The sequence below is a fragment of the Tetranychus urticae genome, chromosome 1 (assembly GCF_039701765.1).
Source record: "Tetranychus urticae isolate SD_2017Ah chromosome 1, NJAU_TeUrti_SD_1.0, whole genome shotgun sequence".
Taxonomy (NCBI): Eukaryota; Metazoa; Arthropoda; class Arachnida; order Trombidiformes; family Tetranychidae; genus Tetranychus; species Tetranychus urticae.
Window position 1 is genome coordinate 2,698,742 of NC_142958.1, and position 21,487 is coordinate 2,720,228.

A 21,487-nucleotide genomic window follows, 5' to 3' on the forward strand; every position below is an offset into this window, starting at 1 on the left:
TCTTATTCCAGTCTGCAAAGTCTAGGCGCCATGTTGGCTAGACTTTTTTAGACAGTTATTGTTGAAAGTGTAAAATGAACAGTTTAGTCAAATCTTTTTAACAAACCAGTGAATCTATCTCATTGTGCAAAATAATTGATTGAATGAACTTCTAATGATCATGGCAAGTGTTCAAAATTCATTGTCAACAGATACGCTGTTGTTTGCATAAGACGTTCAGATGGTAAATTATTACGGTATTTCAAAAATTGATGATTTCAACGATTATCTTCAAGCTGATTTTGAATTTGGAAAGACTCATGCTGTTGGAATTATGTTTTGTTTTATAAAGGTATGTATGGACACTTACATTGATTCTGACACTGATTAATCATTTAGGTTCACATAGTCTTTCAGCTATTAACATTAGCAGTTATCATAGCATCAAATTTGTGTCGTTTTGTTGTCTATGTGAGAAAGAAATGACCGAAAAGATGAAATTTAAATATTCTCACCAGTACAGTTACATGTAGTATGTTTGCAAGTGCAATTCCGACTATTCGCATTTCTCGACTAAAAGTTGATTGTTTCTCGTTGACCTTAGGCTAATTTTGGTAGGAGTTGTTGAAAGTTAATCTTATTAAGGTTAACGATTGCTACTCCTCCTTTTTTGGTGGTGTACAGTTCAAAATACTGAGAACGATGATAGGTGATGGAAGGTGAAGGTGAAGATGATGATGATTATGGTGGTGAATGAAAGAGGAGGTGAAAGTGGAGGTGGATATGGTGTTAAGAGTGTGTATAATTTGAGGTGAAAAAGTGGAAAACTGTAAAATTTTCTTCTTTATTTTTAAATGAGGAGTTTGAAGATATCGTTAAGACAATTTCAACTACTAATCTTGACATTTATTTATGATCAACTTGCAAACTAAAATACCTTTAATGGTCTCTCTCTTAAATTCTATTATTAGCAACCTTCAAATGTTAATATTTAACTCGATTAATCAATATGTTTCTCTAAATCACCTTTTATTTACATTTCTTGACTATTAGAAGGATTCAAGGATGGTGTTATAATGGCTTCTCTAAGGACTTCTAGTGATTAAAGTGGGTTAATGAAAGAGTCAATGTTTGCCTGAGAATAGGTGCAAAAAGCAAATGAAGCTCTTTTCACAGCCAAGGTGCTATTTACCCATTCAAAATGATCTCAAGTAAAGTTTTTGGATTTCAATGCGAGTCTGTTAATAAATCATTCACACTCACTTGTCAATTGTTTTGGACATTGGAGCTCTTTTGTTTGACCGATATCGGCTTGTTGACCTTACCTGTGGGGAATATGTTGATGAACTGTTTGATAAATCGCCATTCAAGACTGGACATTGCTGTTGGACATTCAAATCAGAATGGTTCTTGCAAACGGATTAATCAGATGGCTGACTTTTTGATTGTGGCACATTTAAACCTTGAAACTGTCTTCGTAACTGGAAACTGTATTGAACACAACCTATGGTAAAGGTCGCTATACAACTTGCGGGTCATTGATCGATATTGTTTTGGCTGAAGGTACGGAAGCATGAAATTTGTCATTTCCAAGACAGTTTGAAGACCAAGAAAATAAAATGGAAAATGGCGAATAAGAATAAGATTAAGGTTGAAAGACAAAAAAATAAAGGTAAACATATGGAAAGTGGGTTAAGCGAAGGATCGTTTCTTTTTGTTTCTAGTATTTCTGTTTATGATGAGCACGCGTAATAATGATAATGGGACCAATAAGATGAGCTGATGATGATGGTAATAAAGATGAGGATGAGGAGAGTGTGACTCGTGCTCTTGATGGTTATGCTCTGAAGCGTTTTGCAGCAACAAACCAGTCCATTGAGCCCAAAATCTTAAAACAGCCCAATGAGTGTCTATAAAGAAACTATCGTCTCTAGGATGGTAAGAAATGAATCCATTTCTATAATTGAAATAAACCGAAACTGACCAAATTGAATAACACTGCAAATTGCTACAAGCTTGTCGAACAAATTAAATAACAATTTTCTTGCATAAAACAAGAAGATTGTTAGTGAGTGTTAGTTCAGATAACTCAGTGGTTATCATCAACTGAGATGTACACTTGATGGACATTTTTTCCGTTGAAATAAAAAATCATTTTGAAATGGAAGTAAGGATTTCATTTTCCCATAGCTTTGTTAATGATTGCTTCTTCAATGAAAACGATGAAATTTATATTTATTAATCTTGCACTAACCATCATTGCTACTTACCTTTAATCAAATTAACAATACGTGATTTGCATTGCCACTAATATTAGCTAATTAAAAGTTGATTCCTTCTTTGACTTTACCTGTTTGATTATTCGTGTTCATTTGCGTTATATCAGTTGATGATCTTTCTTGGGAACCTAAACCAATAGACCATTAACTGAGATTTTGTTAGTCAAATTAACATTAATGTAATGTTATCCCAAAGGTAAAATGAATTATCCAACCATTAAAATGTTGATATATACCATAATTAACAGTCTTTCACTTGCATTACACTAATAATAGCCAAAAGTCACAATGCTATTGAATATGAAAATGATCTTTCAGTTGTTTCTTTGATTAACTGACAAACCTTTCAAGCTTTAAGAAATTCTGACAATTGTGAGTATAAGTTGTTGATTAACACAGTTGATAATGTTTGGTCTGTCTTCCAATCACTCATGAAATTTAATACTCAGAAAATTGAATTAAAATAATCAATTGTACTGAAGGTATCAAACCTAATTGATAAAATCAAACAACTAAGATCATATCGATAACTGTTATTAAGTCTATTAATGTCATTTTTCTCCTTTCTTTTCATTTATCATTTTAGTCAACATCTTTACATCTTATCCTCTCATCATCACTTTTATCGTCATATATCTATAAGACAAAGAAAATATGAGAAGCCGAAGGAATGGGATGACCAGAAAGTCAGATGAAGACAAGGAAAAGGATGAAACCTTAGCCGAGTTTTATGTTTCTGGAGATGAAGAGGACGCAATCAGATATCGTTTGTCAATCGATTGTCATGATGATAACTGTTCATCAAAGTAACCTTAGTTAACTCAAAGGATTGTTGGAATTGCAAGAAAGAAATTTACAAGCTAAAATGTAAAATTTTGACAATCTATTTTGTTTTCAACTCGTTTTTTACATAAAAAACAAATGCAAACATTGATCGAAAACACTCTTTTAGCTTGTAAGTTTATTACATCTGATTATCTCTCGATCGCAATCTTTTGCTATTTTAATCAAATGCTTGTAACTCTTTCACTACAGAATAGATTAGACAATTTAACTCTGATTATTCACTAAGCAGTTATCTGCAATGATCAATTTTGTTCATTAATATCTTATGTTTTAAAAACATTATCTTACTGGTGATTGGTCAAGTATTTTTTCCCAAATTGAAACAAAAGCCAAACATTTCAAATAAGCTAATTAACTACTAATTATGATCCAACTAACTCAGTTCTGTTATTTTCCAGTTACAGATATGAAAGTCTAAGATTGGACAATCAACCAAAAAAAGTTAAACTGTAAATGTGACCTGCAGAGTGACTCGTGATTATCATGTGAAGCTGATGATAGTTTGTAATCATTTTTCAATTGTTGAACATTTCGTATGGTTTAAGCATAAATGAAGAGATACATACATCTATTAGCCTGTTCCTTAACACACAAAAAAAGGCCGATAAGGAAGACGATGGAAAATAAAGAAGGAAGAAGAAGAAGCCTGAAATATTAAATGATGCTCATCGTTATTGCTTCTCAAACACATTAAGTTGAACATCATCATCACCATCAACATTTGATCTCATACAGAGATACATATTGGAGTCACCAAGGCCAAGGCCATTTCCATGTCCATTGATGAACCCCAGGTAGTTTTGGTCCTCATTCTTGGCCTATTACTTTCTCTTTCACAAAGAAAGTAAAACTTTCTCTTGTTGGTCATTCACAATGATCATTTGTAAAGTAACAATGTTCAACAAATGAAAATTATGATGAATTGCTTTTCAATGGACAAGAATTGATTTTGAAACAAGCAAAAAGAAATGGAAGGAAAAAGTAGAAGAAATGATGAAAAAAGTGAAGAAGCAAAAGTTTATTTTAAATTATTATATTTTCTGAGTAATCATAATTCACTTTGTCATTCACTTGAAAGCAAACTGACCATACGAAGGGGGTCAACATCATCACCAACTACATCATCTTCCGTTTCAATCCTTTCAACTCTTTAACCAAAAAACTAGGAAATCCATTTACTCCTTCTTTTCACCTCAACCACAAACTAAAAGGTTAATTTTAAAAGCTTCAAAACATGATAAATGGTAAATATCATCATCACCATTACATTTTTTTTCATTCACTTTTCATTATTTCTTTTTTTCTTCTCTTCATTCAGGTAATTCATGAACCTAAAGATATTGATATGATAATATATTGATAAATAACAATGAAATTTGTCGGCTCAATTTCGGCTCAATCAATCGATATAATTTGCTCAATGTTGTGACCAACCTCTAACCTGCCGACTGGTTAATCTAATTTTTTGGCTATAAATGGATTTATGAATTATTGTGATTAACCTTGATTATTGTTGCTGTTATTGTTAACTTCAAATTTCAAAGGATTTTCAAAATTGTCTTGTCACAACAACCTATTATTGTTATTATCGACATCATCTCATCCTTTTTGTCCCGTCAAAGTGAAAAGTGAAAGGCTTATGAATCCATTTTAACAATGGGATCAATGCTGATTATATTAAAAATGAATAGTTCTGGTTTATCTGTCTAATCATAACGGTTTACAACAATAACCAAATTAGGTATAATCCGATTACAATTGAATTCAAATTCACCTTTTAACCTTTCTGTATTTCCTTTATTTTCTAGTTTTGTATTGATCATAATCATTCTGGTGTTAAATTGTCTCCAAATAATACAATTTAAAGATAAACATTGACATTGTTTCGGAATGAAAACATTACGAGTTAAGTGTAAGATCTTGGTGAATGACCATTATATTACTGGGTATTTCAAGTGAAAGACGATCCTCTGTTTTTATCAATGGTTAACCTGATTTGCATATGAAATGACCAAGTTTACACTTGTTTGTTACCTTGTTTAATCAAGTTATCAAGTTTATCGAATTACTTAAAAAAAATATTTGGTTAACCTGTTGAATGTTTGATTTTTATTTTGCCTTTGAAGAGCAATATTTACTTGGTAAAGTTATCTATTGAAATATCTCAATTTTTGTTTCACCATTTCGATTGAGCTGATTGAAAATTATTAGCTGTTATTATTTATTTAGTAATCAACAAAATATATCATCTTGGACTTCAACATTTAAATCGATTTTGTATGGCAATAAAGATGGATCAAGAAGCAAATTGAAAAACGAAAGTGATGACCGACTGATGGGCTTTTTATTATCATTATTGGACAATCATTAAACCTCAAAACATGAGATTCCCATTTTGTTTTATCATTGGTAAACAATTTAAAGTCGATTAACACAACCATCATCTTTATTCAATGACACTTTCAATGGAAACGATATTTAATTAACTGTTAATTGCTACTCAACTTTAGACATCAAAATTCACCTTCACCCAACAATAACCTTTTACTATTTGGTTGTAAACTTTATTCCCATATATTGTTTCTAGGGTTGGTCAACCCATAAAGGTTGAAGGTTAACCTTGATTTGGATCGTTTGTTGGGAATATTCAAGTCAAATGAAGATGATAAAGTGTTTGATATTAACTGAAAAGAGATGATCATTGTTTAGCTTCTTGAACACAAGCAACGACTATTACAGGAGCAATGTTAACGATATAAACCTTGAAATGGTGAAAAGCTGTGAAATTTGTTCAGTGGAAAGGAGCAATTTTTTGGTGGTTACTTCAAAAATTTGGTAAAAATAAAAGACATAAACAAGTTACCTTTCTTACTTCTTCACCAACAACAGTCTCTGAAATTATCTTACCTTAAATGTTCCTCATCTTTTGTTAAACTTGGTATTCTTTTCCTAGTTGGTATTTTTTTCAATGATTACGGATGAATTTAACTGATCAATATGAACATCATCTCAATCATCATTATTTTTTTACCTTTTTCTGGATCAACTTGTTTTACTTCATCTCTAACAATACTGTTGATGTTTTCATTATTACTTTAACTCATTCAATGGTGTTCCTTCAACACTCAATGAAAGTTAAGCTGAAACATTTTTTACTAGGTGTAAATTAACTGTAATTGTGTTACTCTACAATTATCAAGTTGTAAGCAATTATTACCAATTGCATTTGAAAAGATTGATTATTGGGATCAAAATTTAAACTCGGTTAACTATGGATCTCTGATCAGCCTTTAACTATTATTGAACATTGAAAAAAGACGCCAATAGCTACTAAATTTAGATGATTATTAACAGCAATTTATTGTGATGAGTGTTTGGCATCGCTTGAGTTTCACTGTAAATTTCAATTCTGGTAAAATATTTATTGTGCTATGCAAACTCGAGATGTATCAAACTGTTTAATTACTGCCAATTACTTTTGATGTCTTCAACAATACGAAAATAAATGTTAACTGAAGTAGCTACAATTAGACGATTGATTAGCATTTCATATACCTTTGATTCAGGTCAATGCAAATGTTATTGATCAATCAACTAACAGAGAGACTTTGCCTTTTGTTGTTAACATTGAAATGACCTGAGGCAGTCTCAGGCCTAAGCGTGGTTTACTGTTATTGACATTTTGATGGGTTTACTAACCTTATTTTTGAGCCAAAGATGAAGGTAAACTAGAAGATGATGTTGATGATGGAAATGATGATCCGTGAGCGGCAAATCAAATTGTATAGTGATGTTGATGAACCTTTAAGAAGCTGTTGTTTCTCAGGTTGAAAGGTCAATGTTATTTAATATTATTAACCTATTAGCTTATTTACATTGATTTAAATTGAAATGAAAGGGCAACAATTGATTCATTGGAAATGTAATTCAGTTGAACCAAGAAGAAGAAGAAGAAGATATAATTTAATTGTTGTTAACCACAATTCAACTGTCGGTTAAAGTAAATATTATATCGCAATACAGACTAAAAGTTAATCGGTTGACCACCAAAGAAGAGAGTAAAGTATTACAAGTAAAGGAGTAAATACATTGAAGATTTACGTGTTTAACTCAATTTAATGGTCAGAATGATCATGATGATGATCACTTGATGATAATAATAAATATCGGGTTAAATAGACAATGATAAGGTGAACACTATTAATTATCTATTTCAGGCCAATCACACCGAGTTGGTTAAAAGTGTCGTCAAAACGGTAAAGAGTAAAATGCTTCTTCTTCCAGTTTATTTTCTTGTCATCAAAGTTGTCCGTTCAATTATTCCAGTTAAACCATAATGCTTCATCAACACGTCTAGTAAAGCCGTCATGAAATTAAATTGGTCAAATTATCAAAATTTTGCTTCCAATCCAAAATAATGTGTTGATCCATTGAAAATCATTTTGGTTGATCATTGCTTCTGTTACCAGCTTCCAAAATCCGTTTAAATGACAATCTTGACCATCTAATCTGTTCCTTCATCTTTTATCTCAACCTTTCATCTTCTTTGCCTCTAAGAAAACGTAAAAAAGGTTAAAAAAGTAGAAAAAGTAAAAAACGTAAAAAAGGTAAAAAGCAAGTGAAATTGAAAAAAAACTCTTTAACCTGTTGCTTTACTCACCGACCATTTCCTCCGAAATGGAATCTGTTCAAGTGAATACAATGAAACTAAGGGTAAAATTATCAACAGGAAAACTTAATTGTTGTGGTCACTTGAATAACATTGTGACAATATTACCTGAGTTACCTACTTTCACTTACAATTATCATTCCCTTAAGTCTTACCTTAAAAAATGATAGACAATAAATAAACCCATTAAGAAACTTACCCAGATAAAACGTCCCTTCACTAAAGGAACCGTCTCTGGAAAACAAACGCTTCGATGTCAAACTTGAACTAATAAATAATTTTGTATATCAAAGCATGATTATATAATCGTTGATGAATTAAATGAGTTGGTAAAAAAGTATTTCAAGTAACATAAATAAGCAATGTAAAGTATGCAAAGGATTGAACAAATTTTCCCAAAATAAAGCGAAAAGTTTGACTAGACTTTCCAGCTTGACAGGCACCATTCAACCGCTAAATAAAAATTTACTTTGGCGTAATATTTCATCGAGAGTCATCCAGTTCAAAAATTTATAGCACTAAATAGACAAACAATGTAATCGTAAAAATTCTGACTTCTTCTTGTGTAGAAGATTGAAGCAACTTTACTTTGATATCAGTAATTGAAAAAATTGAAAAAACTCGACTTAAAAAATCTTATTGCACAAGTCAATTAGAGTTCAAACAGCAGAGGCTTCAAATTTACGACGAAAATTTCATTTCAAATTCAGGTAAATAAGATTAATTTGAGTGGTTGTTTTGTTCAATTGCTTAAACTGCAAAATTCAATTCAATGCAAACAATTACCATTTTGAAAAGCGCGCTCCTCTATTTACAAATCATTTTCTAGTCTATTTTAAAAGTAAAAAAGAGTAAAAAATTTCCAAAAGTAAACTTCTTGGACCTTTACAGCTCTTAATTTTTTGTTTGTTACTTGTGTATTTTTCCAATTGTTCAAGTCCGAATTCAAGACAAAAAATTGTCTGCTAATTAATCTGACCAATCAAGTGAATCACCAAGATGAACCAAACACAATAATCAAATTAGTTACATTTGTATATGTTGAAGTACCTTGAAAAGGAGGAAAAGTGAAAGCTTTTCAAGTACCTTCATCACGTAAACAAGGTAAAGGTGATGATGATAATGATAATGATGAAAAGTCAACTTTGCATGACGAGTCCAACCATCCTACAACTCTTCATCTTTCTGACTCAACTCATCAATTTGCTTAAAAAATCAACAAAAAAATATAATGATCAATTCATATCTTATCATTTCATCAAATGTTCATCCAAAATCTATTCCAAATGATACGCTATTCTGAGGAGTTTAGTTATCATTGAAACAATCTTACAAATTACAATGATGCTTAGTTTCATATTAAGTTGAACGATGGAGGGACTGGCAAAGATGGCGCTTGTTTACCTGAGGTTTCCAACACAGGTAAACATTTTGAACCAATCAGGTAACATTAGGAGTACAAAAAGGCGTCCCTTAAAACTCTCCCTTCTTACCTATGTTTATTTGTTTCTAGTTTATCAACATTGGTTAGTATACAGACTTACCTTTGTGATACAAGTTGACCGTTTTTTACATTTGCTTTGTATTTTTGCTTCATTTGGTTCAATTTTTTTACCCTTTTTGTTTATTATTTTTCTTGTATTTTGTTTCATCTTTTATTTATTAATAATTTCAAAATTTCATCTTTCAATATGGACTTAAACAAGGAATTGAATTACTGGTTAAAAATGGAAGATACAACATCATCGACCCTTTCAACTTCAACCCAATTTTCATCATCAACTCAACTTTCAACAATTTCAACTAGTTCATCATCGATCAAAGGTAAGATGAATGTTTAAAAATGCCTCAAAACTCATCTCTAAACTCAATTGTTTACTCTATCGCTTACCTTTGAAATATTGAAACTTAGTTTTTTTAGTCAACATTCATTTCATGTAATCTTTAGGTCATCAAGTCATCGACTTTTTCATTTTGATAAGTTTGTTGAGTTAATGAAAATAGCCTTCTAATAGCATCATGAAATCAAATGCCAAATGCCTAGTATTATCTTGGAGCTACAGTTGATATTTAATAACATGTTTTCACGGATTTAATTTAGAGCAAAGTGAAGGAATTGACTGGACAGAGGTCAGTTTCTTATTGCAAAATATGTAATTTTGAAGTTTAACAAAATGACTTTCAATATTTCTTACGCCTTCTCGAGCAACTAAGGTCAAAGCAAAAGGACAATAACAATTTTGAGTGTTAAGAAGAGAGGTTTTCTTGGTCAACATTTTTTGTGGATATTTTTCTAAATTCACTTTTCTTTACTATTTCATCAGGCAAAACTGAACTATCAAGTAAAACTCACAAAAGTAAACAAATGCCTACAGTGACCATGAAGAAACGTCGTATGGCTGCAAATGCACGGGAACGAAAACGAATGAAAAGTCTTAATGTGGCCTTTGATATGTTACGAAGTGTTGTACCAGATACTCAACGTAAATTGTCCAAATATGAAACTCTTCAAATGGCTCAAAAATATATAGCCTCTCTAAATTTTATATTAATGAGTGATGCATTACCTACTGGAAATTTAACGCCAACCTCAACTTGTGCATAAAAAAGTCGCTATTTTACATCATTTTTATCTTTTTTTAAATATTTTTGTATTGTAATATTAAATATTGTATATGTAATCAAAGTTATGTAAATTATTCAATAAATTATCACAATATATGAAACATCACAACATAAAAATATGACTAAAATTATTATAACATGGCCAGAATGAATGAGGGATGAAATTCATTTATTGGTCGAAATAATGAGTTGGATAAGCTTTTCAATTGTTTTACATTTCTATTTTCAAATTAGCAAATTTCAAATTTCAAATACTCAATTAGCCTTTATCAATTACAATTCAATAACAGTAGCAATTAGTCGGATCTAAATTAACTTTGCAATTGTAATTATTGCAATGATTGTTAAAAATTAGACTTTTGGTTTGATAATTGTTAATTTGATTATAGCGGTCTGTCTCATTTGTACTCATTAAAGTGTGATCCAAATTAATTTGAATAACCCCCACACCGAACTGAAAATTATGCTTTAAACAATTTGTGCTGACCAACCCTGTCTGCATCTCTTTCACCCTAACTGACCTGAACTAACATAGAATGTTAAAGTTAAGACGAAATTTGTAAGCAACAAGAAAAGGTAAACAGAAATTTTGAGATTCCTATGGTAAGTACATCTTAAGTTACTTCAACCGTCTTCAATTGTGGCAAATTGTGGTGAATTGTGTCCATCTTTGGTGATTCTTAATAGTTATTTCATCGAAATTTGTGGACATTTATCATTGCTTTAGTTTGAAATGGCAATATCTCAATGGCTAATTGTATCAACAGGTAGTTTCCTTTTGTTTGCTTTCCATGGTTAATAATAAATTGTCCTTTGATCGCTGCCATTGTTGGAGGTCGGTGGATCTTTTCAGCTTTGAATTGTGACCTATGGTGAAGTAAAAAAAGGATAGAGTTAACAGTTGAATTATTATGTAAATAAATAATGAATAATTGTATACCAATGAAGCTGTTATTGACCTGGGCTCAATGACAAGGTTAAATGTAGAAATGGATAATAAGACGAAGACGATGGCGAAGATCAAGTCAAGTTGTAATCATTGAGCCGATCAATTGTGAGCCTTGATAATTAGAGGCAAGAAGATGAAGAAGATAATTGGTGAATTAAAAGACGCGTAACGAAGTTTATTTTTTGTGTAAAAAACACAATTAAATGATGATGACGAAGTTGAAAGTAATGAGTAAAAGGAGGGAAAAGTAAAAGTTTTGACGATTACTATTCATCAAAAATAAAAATACTAATCTAACTGTAAGTACGTGCAATGAAAACTGATTGTGGTTTCATCATGCGAAAATATTTTTTCAACAATTTCAAAAACCTTTCCTCTGTCAAGATTGATTCAAGAATTCTATTAGCAAATTATATTTCTAACCAAAAATTAACCTTCATTTCATTACAAAAGAAGTAGACATTAGTGTTTTAATACATTGTTAATTGTACCTTCCGTATTAACCTTTTGACCGAGGGTCAATCAAATGCGTTTGGTTGAGGTTAACATATTTTTTTGATGATCATTATTGATGACAGCTAAAGGAGCACCCAAATTTATTTGATATTAGTGATCCACAATCAACATCAATCAGTAGAAATGATGAGCGCACTAATAATTACAACTTATCATTTGCAATGTATAAAAACTGAGCTAAATTATTTTGTTAATAATGTTAACTATTTATATAACTAAAGGTGTGGATGTATTAAAGTAGTAAAGTACTGTGTAATAGTGTTGCACAGTATTCATCATGTCATCAAGTAATTTAATTAAATACTCATCTTGCTATTGTGTGAATAGATGTGAGTCCATATTGCCACATTACACTGATTATGAACAAGTCTTTGTATTTTATTGATTGGGTACATTGATTGTTACAATGGTTGTTGAGAGTCGATTTTTGTGCGTGACAACACGTTAACTTGATCATGTTTATTGTGGCGATGATTACCATGATGATGATGGTGATGATGATAGAGAGAATTGAATTTGTCTGAAAGAAGAGAAAAAGAAAAAGATAAAACGGCAAAACAGTAAAAATAGACATAATGTTTGAACAAGACTTGTGAATGGCATTGTGAGAGTTTGTTAGAGAGCAAGAAAGCAAAGAAGCAATTGAAATACAATTTGATTTTAATTTCGGGTTAATGTTGTATTACCTTAGCCTTTTGGATATAAGGTTTAAAGTTGATGTTAATAGATTGATAATGATATTGTTGACATTTGAAACAGTAAAAGAACAATATTGAGAACAAGAGAACAAGAGGAAAACAAAGTTGCTATAGGCAATTGTAGGTTAGAGATGAAAGAAGAAGATTAAAGTTTACCTTTTTCTTTAAATAGTAGGAGTAAAGATGATGATGATGATGATGATGGTGATGATGGTGCATATGCATATGAATGACAAATGAAAGGAAGATGTTATTTTAAAAATGAAATGATAGTAAATTATGAAGGAAAAGTCAAACAATTGTTGAACCAATTTTCTTAACTCTTTACCTTTTTTTTCTTGCATGATTATGTTCAACTCAAAGTGTTTCTTTATGTGAGGTCTATGAAGTCTTCTTCCTCCTAATTTTTCCTCATTTCAATCTTTTCTCTTCATTTCTCTTGAATACCAGCATTACAAAATTTAACTGTGATTTAGACAAAACAAACAAAAGGAAACAATTTATCAATAAAATTTATTAACTTGTAAACTTGTAGACACACTCTGGAGGGGAGACATTTTCCGACACCAGAGGGAATCACTCAACAGGAGCACTTTTTGATATTCAGATGATTGGATATCGATACGATATCAGATTTTCTTTATAATGTGAAAAAAGTAAATCTTTAAAAATCAAAAAAACCTAAATTTTTGGATTATTTTAAAGTCAAATGTTTCAAACTTCACCTCAGTTTATTATTTTTCGTATAGCCTCTATTGTATTTATTAGCTTGTTAAAATTTAATGTCTACTTTTTGTTTAATCTTGATATGCAAAAAAGATACAAGTTACTTAAAAGTGCGTTCAATGGAGATTCAAGTGTAAACCAGAAATTAAAGGTGCTCATCTAAAGAAGATAACCTCTGAAGCATGACAATTTAAAGCACGAGCCAATGTTCATCATCATCTTACTGGACTGGTCATCATTTACACGCGTCTTTTTATATTTATTTTCATCGCCAAAAGAGGAAAACTAAAAGACAAAACCTTGCTTCACTCACCGTATGTTTGGTCTCAACACTAAAGTCAGCAGCTACATCATATTTGGATCCAAATCTTTCAAAATAAACAACTCAACTTTACCAATTCTCAATATTATTGCATCTGCATAATTATCAAAAAGGGAAACTCAACTGTTTCTTGGACCGCACCATATTTTGATCATAATTGAATTGGCCAAAAATGTTATATCGTCTTTTATTCATCTCCATCATCCAACATCATGATGATCGAAAGCTGAAAGTGTGAGATTATTTACCAAAGTTGACCTTCTACAATCTCAATGGCAGGCCGTAAACGTTTTGTTTTTCATTCACATTTGCTATAAATATTATACATAATTACGGTCAGCTTGTCTGGACAGTTAAGATTGTAATGATAACTGTTCACCTAGTAAAAATGTTGGCCATCACCTTTCCTCTATTGTTATCATCTTTTTGTCATCATCAAGCAACACCTTTATCATTTGGCTTAGTCACTAAGTCGACAGAAAAGTCGAAACCAAATTTGGGTTAATCATCTTAAATGTATTTTTCCTTTTCCTTTTCCATTGTCCTTTTTGTTGCATTCGTTAGCGTACTAATCCCTATTTTTGCTAATCCAAATCATTAATTATGATCATCTGTCTTCGTTGAACAATTTTGATTAAAAAAAGTGATTATTGAATGGCAAAGTTGAATCTAGGTTTTACTGTCTAGTGAAACTGTTAAAGTGTAAACATTGCCAATCTTAATCTTTTCATGTTTTTCAAAATGTTTCAACCCAATGAAGATAATCATGGAATTATTTATTATATTGATTGTAAAACACTTTTGTTCAGCTTACGATAAATGATAAGGATAAGATGGTAGCAATTAAGAGTAAAAAGGATTCCAAAAAATTATGTGGCCAACATTTGTGTATCAAAAAATAAGATCAACTAATCTCAAGTCTTCTCCGTCTTTTAGCCTGGCTGTTAACTGGACTACCAATGATGACGATAGTGATGGCGATCATGAAGACAAGTGAAGATGAGCAGGAAAGAGAAAGAGAAAGAGCAAGATGAAAATCGGTAGATTAGTTAATTGGTCTTTATCCTTATTTATCAGCATCGTTAAAACCAAGGAACACAGCATTTCCATTAAGAATGATTCAAGACTTTTGTTTCACTTTTTTCCTAGTCCCTGAACCTTTAGTACTTTATCATCGTTTAACCTGACTTAATTGATCACAATCAGCAGATTAGATTGACTGATTAAATTGCTGGACAGTTGTTGAATGGTTAGTAACAATTGAATATCTGAATGGCTGGAAAAAAAGAATCACAATTAATCGACTTTTCAAGGTTGGTTAAACCATTTTTTTGGGGTAAAACTTTATGACTTTCAAGCGGACAAATTGTTCATCTTTGACCAGCCATTGTAAATGTAATTGAATTGTAATTGAAATGCAAGTGGAATCATTTAGATAATTGATTGTGGTTACAAAATCAATTGAAATAAGCGAACCGCAAGACTTGAGTAACTGAAAATAACAGCACAAACCAAGGTACACTTTTTAGTCAACTATGATAATGATAAATTGATGTCAAATAATACATAACCTTTAACCTGAAGACGTAAGGTAATCGTTGAATTGTTTCGCATCTTCAACACAATTTAACAATAATTTACTCGCAACAGTAGCAGCAACAATAACGACTAGAAGAGCCTTCTGTGTGGCTTGTATCAATCAAAGGTAAATGTGAAAAGCTGTGAGAGATTTGATATTTTCATGAAAAAAAAGACGAAACAAGTTTTTTTTTGGTGGTTCCTTTGAGAACACAATTTAAAATGAAAAGGAAAGATACAAACAAGTTTGTCTTTGTAATATTATTTAACTCCATTCATCTTCTTGTGGTTTCATCGTTCCATCAATAACTAGAGCAGTTCCTCGTCATTATTTTCATCATTTTCTCGCCATCGTTTTATTGAGTCTTTACTTTTTTCCCTTGTTCAATCGTTTCCATCCATTGTTAATTAACTTTGTTATCTCATCTCTTTGCAGCAAACTGATTCAGTAATTGGGTGAGTAAACCGAGGCGAAAGAGGCAAAAGAGGCAAATGAAAAGGAACCAAGAATTTGAAATCATCTTCATGGTCAATTTGATGGCTTTATCAAATAACTTTCATTGGGATTGTAGGTCAGCTTACAGGATATTTAAGATGATTCGTTATTATAATACTTTCCCTTGTTTCATTACAATCTTGACTGTCCAGACAAGCTGACCGTGTTGAGAACAAACATACGGTGAGTGAAGCAAGGTTTTGTCTTTAGTTTTCCTCTTTTGGCGATGAAAATAAATATAAAAAGACGCGTGTAAATGATGACCAGTCCAGTAAGATGATGATGAACATTGGCTCGTGCTTTAAATTGTCATGCTTCAGAGGTTATCTTCTTTAGATGAGCACCTTTAATTTCTGGTTTACACTTCAATCTCCATTGAACGCACTTTTGAAATAACTTGTATCTTTTTTGCATATCAAGATCAAACAAAAATAGATATTAATTTTTAACAAGCTAACAAATACAATCGAGGCTATAAAAAAATAATAAACTGAGGTGAAGTTTGAAACATTAATTTTGAAATAAATCAAAAAATTTTGATTTTTAAAGATTTATTTTTTTCACATAAAGTAAATCTGATATCGTATCGATATCAAAAAAAGCTCCTGTTGTGTGATTCCCTCTGGTGTCGGAAAATGTCTCCCCTCCAGAGTGTGTCTACAAGTTTACAAGTTAATAAATTTTATTGATAAATTGTTTCCTTTTGTTTGTTTTGTCTAAATCACAGTTAAATTTTGTAATGCTGGTATTGAAAAGAAAAGATTGAAATGAGGAAAAATTAGGAGGAAGAAGACTTCATAGACCTCACATAAAGAAACACTTTGAGTTGAACATAATCATGCAAGAAAAAAAAGGTAAAGAGTTAAGAAAATTGGTTCAACAATTGTTTGACTTTTCCTTCATAATTTACTATCATTTCATTTTTAAAATAACATCTTCCTTTCATTTGTCATTCATATGCATATGCACCATCATCACTATCATCATCATCATCATCATCTTTACTCCTACTATTTAAAGAAAAAGGTAAACTTTAATCTTCTTCTTTCATCTCTAACCTACAATTGCCTATAGCAACTTTGTTTTCCTCTTGTTCTCTTGTTCTCAATATTGTTCTTTTACTGTTTCAAATGTCAACAATATCATTATCAATCTATTAACATCAACTTTAACTTCATATCCAAAAGGCTAAGGTAAATCAACATTAACCCGAAATTAAAATCAAATTGTATTTCAATTGCTTCTTTGCTTTCTTGCTCTCTAACAAACTCTCACAATGCTATTCACAAGTCTTGTTCAAACATTATGTCTATTTTGCCGTTTTATCTTTTTCTTTTTTCTTCTTTCAGACAAATTCAATTCTCTCTATCATCATCACCATCATCATCATGGTAATCATCGCCATAATAAACATGATCAAGTTAACGTGTTGTCACGCACAAAAATCGACTCTCAACAACCATTGTAACAATCAATGTACCCAATCAATAAAATACAAAGACTTGTTCATAATCAGTGTAATATGGCAATATGGATACATCTATTCACACAATAGCAAGATGAGTATTTAATTAAATTACTTGATGACATGATGAATACTGTGCAACACTATTACACAGTACTTTACTACTTTAATATATCCGCACCTTTAGTTATATAAATAGTTAACATTAATAACAAAATAATTTAGCTCAGTTTTTATACATTTCAAATGATAAGTTGTAATTATTAGTGCGCTCATCATTGCTACTGATTGATGTTGATTGTGGATCACTAATATCAAATAAATTTGGGTGCTCCTTTAGCTGTCATCAATAATGATCATCAAAAAATATGTTAACCTCAACCAAACCCATTTGATTGACCCTCGGTCAAGAGGTTAACACGGAAGGTACAATTAACAATTTATAAAAACACTAATGTCTAGTTCTTTTGTAATGAATTTAAGGTTAATTATTGGTCGAGTTTTTTCAATTTTACGAAATGCTGATATTAAAGTATGAGTACTTCAATCTTCTGCACACAGGAAACCAACATTTTTACCATTACATTGTATCGCTATTTTTTGCCATAAATTCAGATACTGAATGACACTCGAGGAAATATTTCGGCAAAGTGCATCTTTATTTAGCAGTTGAAAGGTGCCTGTCATGAGGAAAGTCTAGTCAAACAGTTTCTATTCATTTTTGGAAAATTTGTTCAATCCTTTGCACACTTTACACTTCTTATTTATGTTACTTGAAATAAATTTTAATATAACCCACATAATCCATCAACTATTAAATAATCATGCTTTAATATAAAAATCATTGAAAAGTTAAAATCTGACATCGAAGCGTTTGTTTTCGAGAGACGGTTCCTTTAGTGAAGGGACGTTTTTTTGGGTAAGTTGAAGAATGATTTCTTAATGGCTTTATTTATTGTCTATCATTTTTTAAGGTAAGACTTAAGGGAATGATAATTGTAAGTGAAAGTAGGTAACTCAGGTAATATTGTCACAATGTTATTCAAGTGACCACAACAATTAAGTTTTCCTGTTGATAATTTTACCCTTAGTTTCATTGTATTCACTTGAACAGATTCCATTTCGGAGGAAATGGTCAGTGAGTAAAGCAACAGGTTAAAGAGTTTTTTTTCAATTTCACTTGCTTTTTACCTTTTTTACGTTTTTTACTTTTTTTACTTTTTTAACCTTTTTTACCTTTTCTTAGAGGCAAAGAAGATGAAAGGTTGAGATAAAAGATGAAGGAACAGATTAGATGGTCAAGATTGTCATTTAAACGGATTTTTGGAAGCTGGTAACAGAAGCAATGGTCAACCAAAATGATTTTCAATGGATCAACACATCATTTTGTGATTGGAAGCAAAATTTGATAATTTGGCCAATTTAATTTCATGACGGCTTTACTAGACGTGTTAATCAAGCATTATGGTTTAACTGGACTAATTGAACGGACAACTTTGATGACAACAAAATAAACTGAAAGAAGAAGCATTTTCCTCTTTACCGTTTTGACGACACTTTTAACCAACTCGGTGTGATTGGCCTGAAATAGATAATTAATAGTGTTAGACCTTATCATTGTCTATTTAGCCCGATATTTATTATTATCATTAAGTGATCATCATCATGATCATTCTGACCATTAAATTGAGTTAAACACGTAAATCTTCAATGTATTTACTCCTTTACTTGTAATACTTTACTCTCTTCTTTGGTGGTCAACCGATTAACTTTGAGTCTGTATTGCGATATAATATTTACTTTAACCGACAGTTCAATTGTGGTTAACAACAATTAAATTATATCTTCTTCTTCTTCTTGGTTCAACTGAATTACATTTCCAATGAATCAATTGTTGCCGTTTCATTTCAATTTAAATCAATGTAAATAAGCTAATAGGTTAATAATATTAAATAACATTGACCTTTCAACCTGAGAAACAACAGCTTCTTTAAGCTTCATCAACATCACTATACAATTTGATTTGCCGCTCACGGATCATCATTTCCATCATCAACATCATCTTCTAGTTTACCTTCATCTTTGGCTCAAAAATAAGGTTAGTAAACCCATCAAAATGTCAATAACAGTAAACCACGCTTAGGCCTGAGACTGCCTTAGGTCATTTCAATGTTAACAACAAAAGGCAAAGTCTCTCTGTTAGTTGATTGATCAATAACATTTGCATTGACCTGAATCAAAGGTATATGAAATGCTAATCAATCGTCTAATTGTAGCTACTTCAGTTAACATTTATTTTCGTATTGTTGAAGACATCAAAAGTAATTGGCAGTAATTAAACAGTTTGATACATCTCCAGTTTGCATAGAACAATAAATATTTTACCAGAATTGAAATTTACAGCGATGCCGAACACTCATCACAATAAATTGCTGTTAATAATCATCTAAATTTAGTAGCTATTGGCGTCTTTTTTCAATGTTCAATAAATAGTTAAAGGTTGATCAAAGATCCATAGTTAACCGAGTTAAAATTTTGATCCCAATAATCAATCTTTTCAAATACAATTGGCAATAATTGCTTACAACTTGATAATTGTAGAGTAACACAATTACAGTTAATTTACACCTAGTAAAAAATGTTTCAGCTTAACTTTCATTGAGTGTTGAAGGAACACCATTGAATGAGTCAAAGTAATAATGAAAACATCAACAGTATTGTTAGAGATGAAGTAAAACAAGTTGATCCAGAAAAAGGTAAAAAAAATAATGATGATTGAGATGATGTTCACATTGATCAGTTAAATTCATCCGTAATCATTGAAAAAAATACCAACTAGGAAAAGAATACCAAGTTTAACAAAAGATGAGGAACATTTAAGGTAAGATAATTTCAGAGACTTTTGTTGGTGAAGAAGTAAGAAAGGTAACTTGTTTATGTCTTTTATTTTTACCAAATTTTTGAAGGAACCACCAAAAAATTGGTCCTTTCTACTGAACAAATTTCACAGTTTTTCACCATTTCAAGGTTTATATCGTTAACGCTGCAGTTGTAATAGTCGTTGCTTGTGTTCAAGAAGCTAAACAATGATCATCTTTTTCAATTAATATCAAACACTTTATCATCTTCATTTGAATTGAATATTCCCAGCAAACGATCCAAATCAAGGTTAACCTTCAACCTTTATATGGGAATAACTTTTACGTACAACCAAATAGTTTGTTATGACTTGACATAACATGGCAAATCGTTTTCATTTGTTTAACCAAAATTATCTAAAGCCAATATTTTTTGGTTCAATTTCTACCTTTCAAGCATTTTATTTCTGACACCCTTTACATAGGCTCATTGAAGGGCGAAAATAGGTGAAATTCAGAAAAATAAACCAGAAGATGACAAAAGTGAAAATAAACAAAGAGTAGAGTAACTGATCGCTGAGTGAGTGTAAGAAAAAAGTTGAGATAAAGATTAGATAAAATCTAGGTTTTATTTTTGGTGTTCACATATTTCACATACGTCGATCAAGGGATGGTTTATGCAAGAAACAATGAGGACAAGGCCAGCTTGGAGTATCGCTGGTTTCTGGAATACCTCCAGAAGCATGACTAGATGTTGGTTTAGCTACTGGTGTCACATTTGTATTTTCAGCTATATGAGATTGCTCTGCTCCTGATGAATTTGAGGTACTGTGACCAGAACTACTTGATGATTCACCCATTGCCAACGTGCCTTCCACAGGCTGATCAGGCATATCGTCAATTAGACCAGGAGGAATGAGACCATTTTTCTGATAAGAAAGGCAATAGTTTTCGGCTTTCAACTGGTTAATCAACTTGATCAATCAAACCTTTTACTTCTTTTATATCTTCTGCACTACAACCAGACAAACTAAGATCTTCTAGCTCCATTTGAAGATCTTCCGAGCGAAGCTCCGCCAAACGAGCTTCCAGTTTTCTTGATTTTTTGACTTAAACTGCACGACGCTGCTGTTGTACATCGAGAAGAGATGAGTCGCGATCCTCTGACTGACCATTTATAACTTGATTTTAACACTAATTTGAAAAACTAACGCAATAATCAGAAGTAAAAATTAAAATAATAAAATAAAAACAAAAACGAAACGAGTATACCGGACGGTTTGTTTCATTTTACGCCTTCATGCAGGCATAACTCACGAACGGTTAGTGCTACAGACTTTAGACTCGAACCAAAATCTTATTTAGATTGCACAAAGATAAGTGCAAGTGCTCATGGTTATTCAAGGTCAATTCTTTATTTGACCTCTAATTGACATTGAAAGGTCTAAAGGCTACTGGCTAAAGGATATGGGTAATCCCTT

General features: G+C 31.3%; 1 protein-coding gene and 4 long non-coding RNA genes across 14 annotated transcripts; 4 read left to right on the forward strand and 1 right to left on the reverse strand.

Moving 5' to 3' along the window:
- The first annotated feature begins 18 nt into the window (after positions 1-18).
- Positions 19-3,213, forward strand: LOC149094375 (uncharacterized). The gene is made up of 3 exons (XR_016200957.1): positions 19-331; positions 1,033-1,917; positions 2,845-3,213. It is a non-coding gene; the product is annotated as an uncharacterized LOC149094375 (long non-coding RNA).
- A 289-nt stretch (positions 3,214-3,502) lies between these two features.
- LOC112538860 (uncharacterized) lies at positions 3,503-5,414 on the forward strand. Its single transcript, XR_003082246.2, has 3 exons — positions 3,503-4,348; positions 4,423-4,845; positions 4,913-5,414. It is a non-coding gene; the product is annotated as an uncharacterized LOC112538860 (long non-coding RNA).
- Positions 5,415-8,604: 3,190 nt separating this feature from the next.
- On the forward strand, positions 8,605-10,495 carry LOC107360004 (protein atonal). 3 transcript variants are annotated; one of them, XM_089270204.1, is made up of 3 exons: positions 8,605-9,217; positions 9,480-9,597; positions 10,098-10,495. In XM_089270204.1, the coding sequence occupies exons 2-3, from the start codon at positions 9,501-9,503 to the stop codon at positions 10,376-10,378; spliced, it is 378 nt and encodes a 125-aa protein (XP_089126330.1). In that variant the 5' UTR covers positions 8,605-9,217; positions 9,480-9,500; the 3' UTR covers positions 10,379-10,495. The 3 variants fall into 3 exon arrangements, with proteins under 3 accessions (XP_089126330.1, XP_089126329.1, XP_089126331.1); XM_089270203.1 differs by having other exon boundaries at positions 8,619-9,195; XM_089270205.1 differs by having other exon boundaries at positions 8,620-8,877.
- A 557-nt stretch (positions 10,496-11,052) lies between these two features.
- Positions 11,053-15,565, reverse strand: LOC107368231 (uncharacterized). Its single transcript, XR_016200966.1, has 3 exons — positions 15,431-15,565; positions 12,550-15,328; positions 11,053-12,383 (listed from the first exon to the last, which is right to left on the reverse strand). It is a non-coding gene; the product is annotated as an uncharacterized LOC107368231 (long non-coding RNA).
- On the forward strand, positions 13,703-19,118 carry LOC112538942 (uncharacterized). Of its 8 annotated transcripts, none has more exons than XR_016200959.1 (4): positions 13,828-13,970; positions 14,546-16,537; positions 16,704-16,876; positions 17,033-19,118. It is a non-coding gene; the product is annotated as an uncharacterized LOC112538942 (long non-coding RNA). The 8 variants fall into 8 exon arrangements; XR_016200962.1 differs by having other exon boundaries at positions 14,546-15,314; positions 15,624-16,876; XR_016200963.1 differs by having other exon boundaries at positions 14,546-14,922; positions 15,624-16,876.
- The last annotated feature ends 2,369 nt before the right edge of the window (positions 19,119-21,487 follow it).